This window comes from Quercus lobata, chromosome 2 (genome assembly GCF_001633185.2).
Source record: "Quercus lobata isolate SW786 chromosome 2, ValleyOak3.0 Primary Assembly, whole genome shotgun sequence".
Lineage (NCBI taxonomy): Eukaryota > Viridiplantae > Streptophyta > Magnoliopsida > Fagales > Fagaceae > Quercus > Quercus lobata.
In genome coordinates, this window is record NC_044905.1 from 19677444 (window position 1) to 19692320 (window position 14877).

The 14877-nt window shown below is 33.0% G+C and overlaps 1 protein-coding gene across 1 annotated transcript in view; it reads left to right on the top strand.

The window, feature by feature from the left end:
- The window catches only part of LOC115974878 (CHD3-type chromatin-remodeling factor PICKLE), a 34147-nt gene that overhangs the window by 10189 nt on the left and 9081 nt on the right, over positions 1-14877 (top strand). The window contains exons 10-25 of the mRNA XM_031095423.1: positions 1-108; positions 1348-1398; positions 1522-1621; positions 4449-4591; positions 4671-4774; positions 5119-5257; positions 5414-5583; positions 6955-7021; positions 7108-7230; positions 9845-9954; positions 10040-10121; positions 12520-12717; positions 13077-13224; positions 13328-13433; positions 13651-13725; positions 14770-14831. Of these exons, the coding sequence (XP_030951283.1) occupies positions 1-108; positions 1348-1398; positions 1522-1621; positions 4449-4591; positions 4671-4774; positions 5119-5257; positions 5414-5583; positions 6955-7021; positions 7108-7230; positions 9845-9954; positions 10040-10121; positions 12520-12717; positions 13077-13224; positions 13328-13433; positions 13651-13725; positions 14770-14831 (1786 nt within the window). The remainder of the gene's footprint in view (positions 109-1347; positions 1399-1521; positions 1622-4448; positions 4592-4670; positions 4775-5118; positions 5258-5413; positions 5584-6954; positions 7022-7107; positions 7231-9844; positions 9955-10039; positions 10122-12519; positions 12718-13076; positions 13225-13327; positions 13434-13650; positions 13726-14769; positions 14832-14877) is intronic.

Sequence of the window (14877 nt, forward strand, 5' to 3'; positions counted from 1 at the left end):
ATTGTTGATGAAGGTCATCGTCTCAAAAATAAGGATTCAAAATTATTTTCTTCAATGAAACAGTATTCAAGTAGACATCGTGTGCTTTTGACTGGAACTCCTCTTCAGGTTTGTTGTCCAAATATGCTGTTATTTTTATAGATACTTCAGTATACTGCTACAACATTTCATAATTTTTTTTTTGTGGTATTATGAATTGGATCACATTTTCTCATGTAACGTTTTGTGTTTGTGTGTGTGTTGGATGAATAAGTTTGCTCCATGTTACTACATATCAAAAAAGAAAATAAAATGAAGAGTTTGCTCCGCATTGCCATGGAGATTTGCTAGTTTCTAATAATCATAAATTCATAATAGATTTTTGACATAAGAAAATGATTTACTGTACAGCTTGTTCATTGACTGACCAAAAAAATCTGTTTGGTATTATTAGTTTGGGTTATTCAAATTGCGATGATACAGCATATTTTGGGATTCCATTAGTTTCATTCTTTGATTTGTATAATGTTGTTGTTGTATAAGAAAATTGCTGGAAGTATTATAAAACCTAGCTTTGTTATTATTTTTAAAACACTTAACGGTATCCTTGTCTTTTCATGCTGTCACTATGCGAACAACAATCGCTAATGTGGAATGTCAACTCATAGCAGGTCTCACAAAATAAGAGAAGTAACCTGACTGACATGTGGCTCATTTAAGGTGGTTGTTGATGTCATGTCACATGCATGTCATGTGACGCCATCTTCTCCAGTATTGTAATTGCTGCTGTGATTTATCATACTGCGTTAGTAATACAGTGACAATTAGGAAGACATTGGCATTATAAAAAAAATGACGAGTAGGAAGACATTTGTAATTGCTGTTTGCACGGTGACAACAAGACATAGTAAGGGTAATATTGAATCAATTTAAAAAATAAAGGACTAAAAATTAACACGATAGATGCTTCATAGATGAAATTGAAATGTGACACAGTTGAGGGGTCTTATTGTTGATGTTATTATGATGCGTGGAATTGGCTTAAAAAAATGATATGAGGAATTTGGATATATCTTGTCTCATAAATGTAATCTTTCACCTCATCTGATTGCTTGATGCAAGTTCGATTTCCTTAAATGTTGGCTATGTAGCGTAACAGTTTGGGTTAATGTTGATAATTTATCTATTACATTTAGATAAAAAAATTTGTTTGGTGTAATGTATTGGGTGTTTAATATAATTATGAATTGGTTTTTGATTAGTAGCATTTATGTTTGCACTCATATGCATATTTTTCACTTCTATAACTTGTTGCATGCGTCTTAGTCATTTGTTCATACTAATGGGGACTCGTATCTTACATTTCAGAATAATCTGGATGAACTTTTCATGCTTATGCACTTCCTTGATGCCGGGAAGGTTAGTATATTACAGCAATTATAGCAGTGGGCGATATTGTTTGATTCCTTAAGAGTATGTTACAGTAATTGATTATGAACGTTATGACCATTTTCTGAATGTATGATTTCTAATTCACTGCAGTTTGCAAGTTTAGAGGAGTTCCAGGAAGAGTTTAAGGATATCAATCAAGAGGAGCAGATTTCAAGGCTGCATAAAATGTTGGCCCCCCATCTTCTTAGAAGTATAATTCTTAAACTCTTTCAATGTGACAATTAAGTTTCACTTGATTTAATTGTTCGGAACTTCGGATTCCCAACATCACTTTGCCAAGCGTATCAATTTTTTGGCGTAACTAAAGTTATATTTTATGTTAGCTTTGTCATATGAATCTCTAACTTTAACTCAACTCAACTCAACTTATCAAAGTCTTAATCCAAATTGATTGGGGACGCTATCTGAATCCTTATTCCAATTAGTGAATGCAGAAATCTTATATTACTTATACCAATATTGGAGGTTTTCCTGTTTTTATTTCTGTATTTCATCAACTCTTTGTTTCAGCACTCCCTATTGTCCTTGCAGTCGTTCTATTTTCTGCAAATTTGGTAATTTCTACTGAAATTGCATGGGTTCTTTTAGGCCTTTTAACTGATCCATGCATTTATTAAGTATAGGTAGCTAATTGCAAAGAACGTGTCACTGGTATGGTAATTTGCCTATGTTTTGCATTGAAAACGATCTTGATTGACAATTATAGGTTATTATATATGTGATGTCAACATCTATGCTTGCTTAATATACGTCTTGTTCTTTTTTTTTTTGTTTGACCAGCATGTGCTATTACATATCTTGACTAGTTTTTGTGCTGTCTTGCTATTCTTCTCTCTAAATTGACAAACATTCTTATATCACAGAATGCATCATTACTGCAACTATTTTGCTTTTATCTTATGTTTGAGTTGTCAAACCTAAACAAAGTTAGTGGGTTATTCCTTAATTGTTACTGCTGTATTTAACAACTCTGTCATTTCTATAGCAATTATTGTTGAAACAAGTTTCTGCACATTTGCCTTTAAGTAGGCAAAAAAATTAAATGATTAGAGTATATTTCCTCTTCTTTATGGTACTTTTAGGTAAGGCTGTTAAATTGTATAATAGCTTTGGTTTGCCTATTATACTAATTCTAAATTTGTGAGACTGGTAGCAGATTGAAACCCACCTAAGAAAAAAAGGGAAAATATTTTCAAATTCCTTGGCTTTGCTAGAATGCAAAGCCTGTAGAATTAATCTCCTTTCTATTCGATGATATGGTTTGATTATTAAAGTTAATTGCCCACTATACTTTTCAACTTTATGTTTTTTTGTTTTTTTTCCAATTTGGTGAATAGAAACCATTGTTATAAGAAGTTTGGGGGATTTTGTCTTGTAGCCGTATATTTGATTTGGGGCAGATTAGAAAAATCTGTCTACATGCTTGTGGTGGACTTTTGGTTAGGAGAACCTGAGGATCTATGGGTTTAGAACCTTAGAAAGAAGGGTTAGGGTTCAAAAAAAAACTAGGATTTTAGTAGGTAGGAAAAATGAAAATTTTGATTTTAGTATAAAAAAAGACGTGAGAAGAAGCTGAGATTGAATTTGTCCACTGGTTTTGAATTTTAGCATGAAGAGTGTACGTGAACAATTTATGTGAATAGTACTTTGATTAGTATTGTGATGAAGAAAGAGAATAAAAAGAATACACCTTCCAACCTGCCTCAATGTTCAAAACCCTCACTTTTCTTTTAATCCACTCTCTTCTTTATTTGAGTTTAGTGACACACTTATATGGACTCTAGATATTAACTTTTTCTAATAGGACTAGAACTTCTACTTTTGGGTAGTAAACAAACTCCTTATGGAATTGGACCAATGCATCCATATAAAGGCCCATAGTCTAAATAAGTAACTCTTGATAAAATAGAACCTGCCAATCAATTATAACTCATATGGTACCTTCTACCTTTATTTTATTTATACTTTATAATTCAATAGTTACAATAAGGGAGGGGGGTTTTGAACCCTCTGTCTTAGTTGGGATGGTCAGGAGGTGCTAATTGAGCTACAAGGCTCTTTGCAAACCTTCTCCCCTTGTAAGAGCAAGGTAGGTAGAGGGTGAGGCAGTGGGTTCAAAACCCACCAGGTGTGTGTGTGTGTTATTACCAATGAATCAAAATGTAATAAAATAATATCCAAGACCCATGAGTATGTCCTGCAACCAAAAAGTATATAATCATGAAAATACCCTTGACTCTAGAAAAACCAAGTTAAACAGAAAAAAAAGAAAGAATGACTAGTTAACTATGGATTGCACTTGGTATGACTAATTAACTATGGATACTGGTTTTTGGACTGAAATATTTCTACCTACAAGTATATAATCACGAAAATACCCAAGACTAGAAAAAACCAAAAATATTAAGGACTAATTAAACTATCATGGATACTGGCTTTTGGACCAAAATATTTCTTAAGAGGTAGTCTTATGCTTCCAAAGAGTATTTCTTCTATAGCCATACAATGGTTGCACCATCAATATCTTTCCATGAGATATAACAGTTACCTGTAAATTAACGTTGGTAGTAAACTAGTGATGTTTGACTTATTTTTGCTCTATATTTTTTTTCTTCTTTGCTGGGGACGTTTTAAATTGAATTATGTTGGTTTGCATGTGGTTTAATTCTTTTTATTTTTTATAGCAATAAAACTTACTCTGACTGAGTGGAAACATTGTGTGGAAGTTAAGCTAGTGAACCACCTTCTTCACTTTTGGTTCACCTTGAACTCTAAATTACATTTTAGGAGGACATTATCCTTGATTCCTAGGACTGTATTTGGTTGATCTTCTTTCCTTTCCCTGCATCTTCCATATCCTTGTGGAGAGCCCTATTCCCATAGGTTAGAGTCATTGAAAAAGTAGATCAGTAGTCTTGCAGGCTTATTGAAGCTAAAGTTCTTACTGTCAAATAGGAGTTCAATTTTTTGTTCATCTAATACCTTTCAAAATCATTCTCTGTTGGATGTTATTGCAGGAGTAAAGAAAGATGTGATGAAAGAACTACCTCCTAAAAGGGAACTTATTTTACGTGTTGAATTAAGTAGCAAGCAGAAAGAATACTACAAAGCAATCTTGACTCGTAACTATCAGATACTAACTCGACGTGGTGGTGCACAGGTAAGGTTGCATGATGAAGTAATAAATTTTCAATTTAATCCTGACCTAACATATTATCATGTTTGAATACTTGTATCAGATTTCCTTAATCAATGTGGTTATGGAATTGCGCAAGCTCTGTTGTCACCCTTACATGTTAGAAGGAGTTGAACCAGATATAGAAGATACAAAAGAATCTTTCAAGTAAGTAGATATATTTTATATACTTTAATGGTTTTACTAAAGTATGCCCTTAAAGGCATATATTAGTAAACCATTTTGGGAAAATTTTTATGGGAAAATGAAAAAGTGACTAACTTTTTTGACAGCTTTTTAATTTCCCATAAAAGTTTCCTAAAATGGATTATTAATGTATGCCCTAAAGGGCTTACATTAACCAGACCCCTTTTATAATATGCTCTTGTTTTGAAAGGATTCTTAGGTACTTTGATATTTGGATTATATAGAATGAATATTAATGTTGTTATAGTTAACTGTAAACATGATACTCTGTTTCCTGCTTTTACTTTTCTTTTCCTATTTGACAGACAGCTCTTGGAATCTTCTGGAAAATTGCGATTGTTGGACAAAATGATGGTGAAGCTTAAAGAGCAAGGCCATAGAGTTCTTATATATTCACAATTTCAACACATGTTGGACTTGCTAGAAGATTACTGTACTTACAAGGTTTTCATGTGAAATTATTTTTTCTACATGCTTATGTGTTTGGCTGTTAGAATTTTAGTTTGTGGGTTGAAGCAGTTAATGAATTTTCAATATATATATATATATATATATATATAACTGATTTAATATTGTTTCATTTTTTTTCCTTCGAGTCAGAAATGGCATTATGAACGGATAGATGGCAAGGTTGGTGGCGCTGAAAGACAAATAAGAATAGACCGATTTAATGCCAAAAATTCTTCCAGATTTTGCTTTCTGCTTTCAACCAGAGCTGGTGGCTTAGGGATAAACCTTGCAACTGCTGACACTGTTATCATATATGACAGGTGAAAAGTTTACACTGACATTTGTTTTCTTTTTTCATGTGATTTCTGGCGCAAGTTGTTGATCAATTTATAAATATTTGGTAATGTATGAAGTGAGGAAACTCATTGGTTGGTGAACCTAGAGTTTAGGAAAGCAGTAAGAAGTGGTTTGAAGGATATTGATTGCGATTTCTGGATTGCAACTTGTTGATCAATTTATAGATATTTGGTAATATATGAAGTGAGGAAACTCACTGGTTGGTGAACCTGGAGTTTAGGAAGCAGTAAGAAGTGGTTTAATAAAATATTGATCTAACAATTCTTCATGGATATGGATCTCTATACGGTGAAATTTGATGACTACTAGGAAGCGGTTATGGATTCAGCATTGCCATGACTGAAACCTAAGTGGAAGTAAAACTTTAGGTTCTAGCTAGAATTGTTATAAAGGTGTAAGTGGCTTGCAGACTAATTCCAAATGGGCAGATGATGTCTAAAATAATTTTACTGTATGCCAGTGATTTGATTCTGGGGGGTTTACATTCTTTTTTTGAGATGCCACATGTGGCCATAATATTGGTTAGATGAATCGATGCTCTATAGTGGATATGTAACCATTTTATATTTCTTTTGAGGTCATAGCCAGTGTAGACTCCTGCTTCTGTGGAGTCTAGGAGAGGTGGTTGGTAGGAAGTTTATCTCTAACCCTTCTTTATATACACTTAATTCTAGATATTGATGGTTTACATTAGATTTAGATAGTTTACATTCTTTATTTTATCACAATGTTGAAGGAGTTGGGGGGAGGGTTTTCCTTTGGCTTCATGGCAGCTACATAATAAGGCCTTATTTCCTCTTTCCGATTAGAGGTGGTATGACTTGCAATAAGATATATATTTCCTTCTTTTTGTTTAATTACGAAACAATAAACATTTATATGTATATTTTTTTGATAAGTAATAAGATATATTGATATAAATGGGACACCCTAGTGCACAGGGAGTGTACAAGGGAAAAGAAATCAAATACAAAAATTCAAGAGTCTAGGAAATCAAAAAAAGAGGGGAAAGATTTATCTTGCAAAGCAAACAACCAATCCCTTAAAGTTCTAAAAAAGAGAAGCTTGAGCCATTCTAAAGAGGAAAGCAACCCATTTATATTGGTTCAGAGGGTGTGTAATGTATTAAATGATGTCGGTAACTCTTATTAGTGGCGGTCATTTATCATGGTATTGCTAAAATGAATTTTACCTTTTAGATTTCTATTTTCATTTATTTTTTGTGCCAAAGAAAAAGATGTGTTATCTTTTTCTCTAATGTATTAGACACCCACACACCCACAAACACATTTTTAAGTCTATTTTCATTCATTAAATGTGTTGCCCTTTTGTAGTGACTGGAATCCCCATGCCGATCTACAAGCTATGGCTAGAGCCCATCGACTTGGGCAAACTAACAAGGTTGAAGTTTATTCTTCAATTGTTGTAGCAAATTGTTGTTGTCACTTTTGGTGCTTTAAACTTTGAGAGTGCTCTTGGTGTTGCAGGTGATGATTTATAGGCTCATAACACGAGGAACCATTGAAGAAAGGATGATGCAAATGACTAAGAAGAAAATGGTTTTAGAGCATCTTGTTGTCGGGAGGCTAAAGGCTCAAAACATTAACCAGGTACAAAATTCTTCTGGATACTAATGCTTTAGATAGTTTTGTGTAGTGGCGGCTCTAGAAATTTTTTTAGGGGGGTCATTAAAAAATTTAATTATATAAAATCTAATAAAAAGAGAACTTGAATATATTAACATTTCCAAAAAAAAAAAAAAAAAAAACAATTACATGAAGTTTTACAATTGCCTTATATGAGGTTTCATATTTTAAAATTTTTGCATGAGCTTCATTATCAATGATACCAATTGCATCTCTTTCAATGTACACAACCAAGAAGTCATTCCTCCATTGATCTCTCATTCGATTGTGCAGTTCATTATTTATATGTTTCATTGCTGAAAATTTTCTTTCCACTGTAGCAGTCGCAACAGGAATACTCTAATTTATTATTAATTAGTTCTATTCTTTATTCTTTATTCTTTACTCTTTACATTTCTTTTATTTAACTATTCAGCTCAATTTTGACAACTTATTGGTCTTTTTAATTTATTAAGAAGAATTTTTGTTTTGTCCATATCATTACTCAATTAAGAATTTTTGTTGTTGGGCTTTTTCTTTTTGTTTTAAAAGGCCAAGATAAAAGTTGGTGTTGAATAGGTTTGTTCTTGGGCTTCTTTTAGGGCATTCAAATTTTTATTTTCGGGTGGTCAACAAAAAATATAAAAAACATTATACATAAATTTTATTTATTTATTTTTTCTATCTAATTGGCCAAACACATTGTACTTATAAAAAAAAACATTTTAATTTTTTCCCTGGCCAGGGGGTTCATTTGAACCTCCTGGGTTGAATGTGGCACTGCCACTGGTTTTGTGGCATCTGAAACAATATATGTTGATGATTGAATATTTGTTTTTGATAAGAGATTTTATTACGAAAGAACTATCTCATGCATAACATAGAAACACAAGGTGCCTAAAGAATTTCTATATAAAAAAATTACAAGCGGAAGAAAGCGATCCAGTGAACTTTGTAATAGTACCACTGTAAGATTGTTGACCATTCACAAAGCAATCAATTAAGGAAATCTTCAGCTGGAGTTCCAATACTTCCATGTTTTCAAAGGTGCGATTATTTTGCTCCCTCCAAAAATACACAATAGACACAAGGGATCCATATAGTAGAAGAATGTTTACTGAACCAATCGCACCAACCAGCGAGTAAATCAACCACTCTATGTGGCATCACCCAATGAATTCCAAAAAGCACTCCAAATTGCATAAGTAAAATTACAATGAAGTAGCAAATGATCCACCTTCTCTCCACTTTGCCTACACAAGCAACACCAATCTACCAAAATGATAGTTCTCTTTCTGAGATTATCATTAGTCAAAATATTCCCCCACACTGTTGTTCACACAAAAAAGCAACCTGTTTTGGGGCTTTGGCACACCAAATTCCTCTCCATGGAAAATAGATTTCCCTTGGGGCACTCAACACACCATTGTAAAATCGAACATCAAATGCCCCTTGGTACACCAAATCCTTCACCATGGAAAACATATCTCCCTTGTGGTGTGCAACACACCATAGTAAGATCAAACGCCAAATGCCCCAGTACCTCTCATTTGCCATCTCATCATGTCTGGACCCTTGCTCCAATTGGAATATAGTAAAGACACAGTTGAACCCAATATTCTTGTGAAATAAACAAATTGTGTAGCTGCACTGCACATGTAACCATTATCATTAGAAAATCTTACATCTAGCTTGTTCATTTCTTGTCTTTACTTATCAAAAAAAAAAAAAAAAAAAAATTTCTTGTCTACATCTTTGGTCTTATACTCTAATGCTTTCCTGATATTAAGAGTTAAATCCTTTCTTGTCTACATCTTTGGTCCCTTATGATTTCATTCATTAATATTAATGTTTTGTTTGTTGTAGTTGTATGGAAATGTAATAACTTTATACACAAAATGACCAGTAAATACTAAACATGAATTTTCGAGGGTGTGAAATTCTATTGGTCCTAAAATGTTTAGCGTGAAAGAGTATTTCGATTTCATAGAGGTATGTCATTGCTTTTAAAAGAATCTTTTTCTTCTTCTTCCTTTTTTTTTTTATAATAGTTTTGAAGTCTATTTATGATTGTGTTATCATTGTAATCATTGATCTCCTTACAATTAGATTCTCACTTTTCTTAGATTTTTCTAAGAACAAACTTCAAACTAGTTCGATCAAGTGTTTTCAAGCATGAATGCTTTTATGTGACAGAAAATTTAAACCTGAAAGCCTTGAAAGAGGTGAAACATTCAAGAATTGATACAGAAGTGTAATAAAAGTAAAAAATGCAACCCTGTAATATATGCTATAATGTGTCATGTAATCTACTATGGACCAATGGGTTTCATGCTGCAAAATAGAGAAATATATCTGCTGAGCTGCGACAAACCATCCATTAAAATTGGATTTACTGGTTGTTCTCTGGAGATATCCATCATTTTGTTTGCGGTGTGCTGTACATGCTTCAAGTTCTTCCTTTTCATAACTATTTCTGATAGAAGTCAAATGTAAGCCAGAGATTCTGATGGTGCATTGAGGACTAGGCTCTATCTATTTAAATTTATCTGCAGAGAAAAATTAATGAAACTTCTAATTAATTTCGATTGTGCTGTAGGAAGAGTTAGATGACATCATAAGGTATGGCTCAAAGGAGTTATTTGCTGATGAGAATGATGAAGCAGGAAAATCCCGCCAAATTCATTATGATGATGCTGCAATAGATAGGTAATTTCTTTGTTACTATTTTGACTTGATTGATAACATTTAAATATTTGAGCTCATAAACTTTGATGAATTTTTTCCTTTATAGATTACTCGATCGTGAACAAGTTGGAGACGAAGAGGCTACATTGGATGATGATGAGGAAGATGGGTTTTTAAAGGCCTTTAAGGTTTTATCTATTTTATACTATCCTGTGCATTGATATTATTGTGCAATTAGTGTTTCAAGTAACACTTAATTTTTTATTTATGTTCAGCATACTTGATCTTGTGTTTGTGCCCTTATATCTGTTGGTTTAACACAATTGTCAATAGTTAATATATATGTATATAATTTTATTTTATTTTAAGTATCAATTGTTATTAATAACTCAACAATTAAATTGGGGAGTGGTGTTGGCAAGGAGAGGTGACATTTGCCTTTGAGGGGAACTGGATCAGCCTAGTGTGTATGCAGCAAGATGTCAACTATGGAAGTAAATTAGGTTATACCTGTTTAACTTTCAGGCACAAATGTGATATTTTCTTGGGTTCTAGGTCGATTTGGGTTATATAAGCACTTATATTAGGAGTTTCGATTTTGACTATTCCTTCTAAGGTATAGTGCATATGTGGTTAGTGCTTTCCTAGGTCTTGATAGAAATACCTAGAGGAGAAACAATATCTATACTTTCAACTATTTTATATTTAATAATTCTTGTGCATACCCACTATCTGCCAGCCTCCTCCCCCCCCCCCCCCCCCCCCAAAAAAAAAAGAAAAAGAAAAGAAAAAGGAAAGAAACAATGATTTGTATCCTATGTTCTAAGCTTAGTAGTTCATTTTATGCTCTAAAATGTTGAACGATAGTAAGGAAGTTATACCTGATTTAAAGAAAAGAAAGGGAAATCCCTTGTTCTTATATGTTTCCACATGCAGTTGATCTACATGTATATTAGATAAAAGTGTTTACATTTTCACTTGTACTAAGAGTAGACTATAAAATGTAAACTAATTTTGGTGAAGGACTTTCTCTCTCTCTCATCCTCTGTTTTGGTTTTATTAGGCTGTCAATGCATTTTGCGAACTATATCAGATGGTTTATAGAATGATAGAGCTCAAGACTTCACTGACCATGGCCTGATAGGTTTAGGAGCACATGTCCTATCTTACTAAAAGACTTCCTATTTGATGCATTAGGGGTTTTTTTTTTTTTTTTGGGGGGGGGGGGTTGGTTATAACCAATCTAAATGTTTCTCTAGGTGACTTATTGATTAACACGTGATGACCTGACATTAGTACATGATGGGAACAGCCTCTTGGCAGATTTTGATAGAGAAATCACTACAAATAAACTGTCCAACATTGGTATTAAAATAAAGAAAAAAACACAGGTAAAATATAATTCATTGTTTGGAATCCTCTTTTCTTTTTTTGTTCATTATATCCCCAAGTTACCCTCCTTATAGACCTGAAATTACTAAGACTATATAGTTTACTAATTATGAACTTGCCAAATTCTGAAATATAGTGGAAATCCTTGTCATTAAAATTCGAATCTAACTCTTATTTAAGAATTTATGATCATAAAATTCTCTCCTTATTATTGAAGTGAAGAGTAAAGGAAATTATTCTAAAAATGACCACTTTCTTCCTCTTTTGATATCTAAGTTGACTACTTCATATTTTGCTTCTTATTCTAATTCTGAAATATTACCTTTTTTGGCTAGAGGTCTAATTGGCTTCAGTGCCACTGCCCAAAATTCATTGATAAATTGCTCATTCCTGGCGTAGCATATAGTACCTGAAATTTTTGCATTTTCATGATCTACTGTATTATAACTTGTGGAACAGAGAGTAATAAGGTTTGCATTCTCTGCCTTTGTTCGTTTGGTATAGCTTAGTTTCATTGGTTTATTTTGCTTAAAAGATAAGTTGGGTAAAAGTACAGCGGTGCCGAACAGTTTAGAGGTTTAGTCATGCGTGACCACATTTTTCTAATACCATCTTCCCTGTTCATTCAATTCAAAGGTACAAAAGGGGCACCCAGCCAAGAAGTATATTGGGGTTGCTCACTGATTCATGTAGTATGTTGGTAGCTCATCCCTACCCATTGTAATAGTAATGGCAGGTCCAAAAATGCCCTAGCCCCTTGGTGGTTTCTTTTTGTCCCTGGATTGGTGTTCATTTTGGATTACATCTGTCATTTGCTTATTGCACCTTGATTCATGATACTTGAAAAAGTTATATAAGCATGTTTTTGATGGCTGAAATTGAAATAAGAAAAGTTGTGACCTTTCTGATCTCTTGATATGGAGTTTTAGTGACTGACTCTGCCATTTATTTCAGTCCAAAAATATAATTGTATGGATTCTGTAAGATTTGGGCCTTTTCATGTGAACTGTCTGCATTAATCTTTTGAAGCATAATCAAGTTTCAACTAGTAGAATTCTTTTATATCTCTGAACATCATGTTTGTGATTGTTGCTGGAATAGCCTTATTGAACAGATAGGATCTCTTCATTGTCATATTCTCTGCTTCTTTCTTGCTCTCTGGTATTTTACTCAAATGAATGCTATATTTTGTAGGTGGCAAATTTTGAATATATTGAAAAAGTAGAGGCTGTAGCAGAGGAGGAAGCACAGAAGGCAAAAATGGACAATAAGCCTTCCGTGAGCAATCCAGAAAAATCAAATTACTGGGAAGAGTTGTTAAGAGATAGATATGAGGTGCATAAAGTTGAGGAATTTAATGCTTTGGGTAAAGGAAAGAGAAGTCGGAAGCAGGTATTTCAATTTTGCCTTTATGATGTATTATTAAAATCACTTTGGTCCCTTCTATTTAATGATTTTCTTAGAATGAATGCTACAATGATGTATTTGCATACACAGTCACATTTATTTCTGAAGGTCATTGTTCTTTGAAGATGTCAAATGATGTGTAGATGACCATTTTCTTGTGGGAGAATGTTTTAATCCTTATTTTTAAAATTGCGATCTTTTAAGTCTCTAGTCTTAGTTTGGCATATTCTACAGGTTTATACTGGTTGATTGACATCTAAAATTGTGTTGATTAGAAATAAAATGATCCTAAGTCTCTTTCTCTATGGAAGTGGATTAACATTTGCTATTGGAGTTTTGTTCAGATGGTGTCTGTTGAAGAAGATGACCTAGCTGGTTTAGAAGATGTTAGTTCTGATGAGGATGAAAACTATGAAGCTGAGCTGACTGATAGTGAAACACCTTCGTTTGGAGCGCCTTCTGTGAGAAAGCCTCACAGAAAGAAATCTCGTGGTATCTTTTCTTTATCATTGTTTTTTTTTCAATAAAATTAATTACAGTGATTTGGTCAGCAGGTTTTGATTATAGGGAAACTTCTGTATGAATTCTTTTGCAGTGGAGGGTACTGAGCCACCTCCTTTGATGGAAGGCGAAGGGAGATCCTTCAGGGTACTGGGTTTCAATCAAAATCAGAGGGCAGCATTTGTGCAAATTTTGATGAGGTTTTCTCTTACTTTTGTAATCTTTGGTCCAGTAATCTTTGCTTATTAGATTTACTCTCTCTCTGCACACACTTGCGTGTTGCATGCATATGTTTGATATTTTTAGTTTGTAGAATGGGTGATCATGTTGCTGCAAGAAACTGCAACTTTTGTGGACATTGTATTTCTTTTAGTTTGCTAAAGTTTGTTGCTTGTCTTACTCTTGAATGTATGGCAGGTTTGGGGTTGGGGATTTTGACTGGAAGGAGTTTACATCTCGCATGAAGCAGAAGACCTATGAAGAAATCAAAGAGTATTCTCTATAGACTTTGCTTCATATTTGGAATCTTTTGTACCTATCAAAAAAAATATTTGGAATCTTTTGTAGTTATAGTATTTAAAAATGCCATTGAACTATGATTGTGGCATTGTCCTGGTCATTATTTTGGCAATAAGTGAAAGCATGGTCTCAATTTTTTTTACTTTTTTGGAATGGATGACCTCTGTGTGCATGCTTTGTTCCATAATGTTTATTGAGATAATTATCTCACTTTGTACAGTTCCATTTGTTTTGTTTGTCTCTGTTGATTACTTCTTTTGTTATGTAAAATGTTCTTGGACCATGTCGACTTAGGCCTTTTGATGTGTCAAGTTACAAGTGTTTCAATATTTGTCCTTTTTTCTAGGCGTAATAATAAAATTTTATTGTTAAATAATACAATTCAGTACAGCATGACAAATTGACTATGACCAGATAAGTTGTATGTGTTCCTTACATTTTAGCCAAATTGCAATTTTATCAATTTACTGTGCATTACATTTCACATTCAGTAAACTAAATTAGGAGATTGTGGAAAGATAATGCAATTATTTTACAACACTAATGAAGTTAAAAGGACAGACTAATGATGGGTTTGGAGTATATTGTTACTCCATCTATACCATGATGTAAGTGAAGATGGGTTTGTCTTCAATTGGATATATATATATATACATGTATATTTTTTTTTGAAAACCACACTGCCAAATACTTTATGTTTCACTCTATATTGCACGCAAGTATAATCCAAACTTTTGGCTGTGACTGTGCGTAGATATATGTACGGATATATTCATGTGAATGTATGTATTTTTTGGATAAAATTTTTGATGAATATGGATGTATTTATTTTTATTGCTATAAATGTAAATGATAATTATTTTTATTTAACGGGAATGCTTACACAAAAGGAAAAAATTAATTTTTTTATAAGTAAAAATTAAATTTAGAAGTAAGATATGTTGTGTGTGTTTTCTTTCCATTTTCTATGTTGCTGATATTTGATAAATTGATATAGTTATTTTATTTTTGATTCAGATATGGAACTCTTTTCTTGACTCACATTGCTGAAGATATCACAGACTCCCTTACCTTTTCAGGTTAAAACCTGCTACTCTTGTTCTTATTTTCTTTTCCATCATGTCT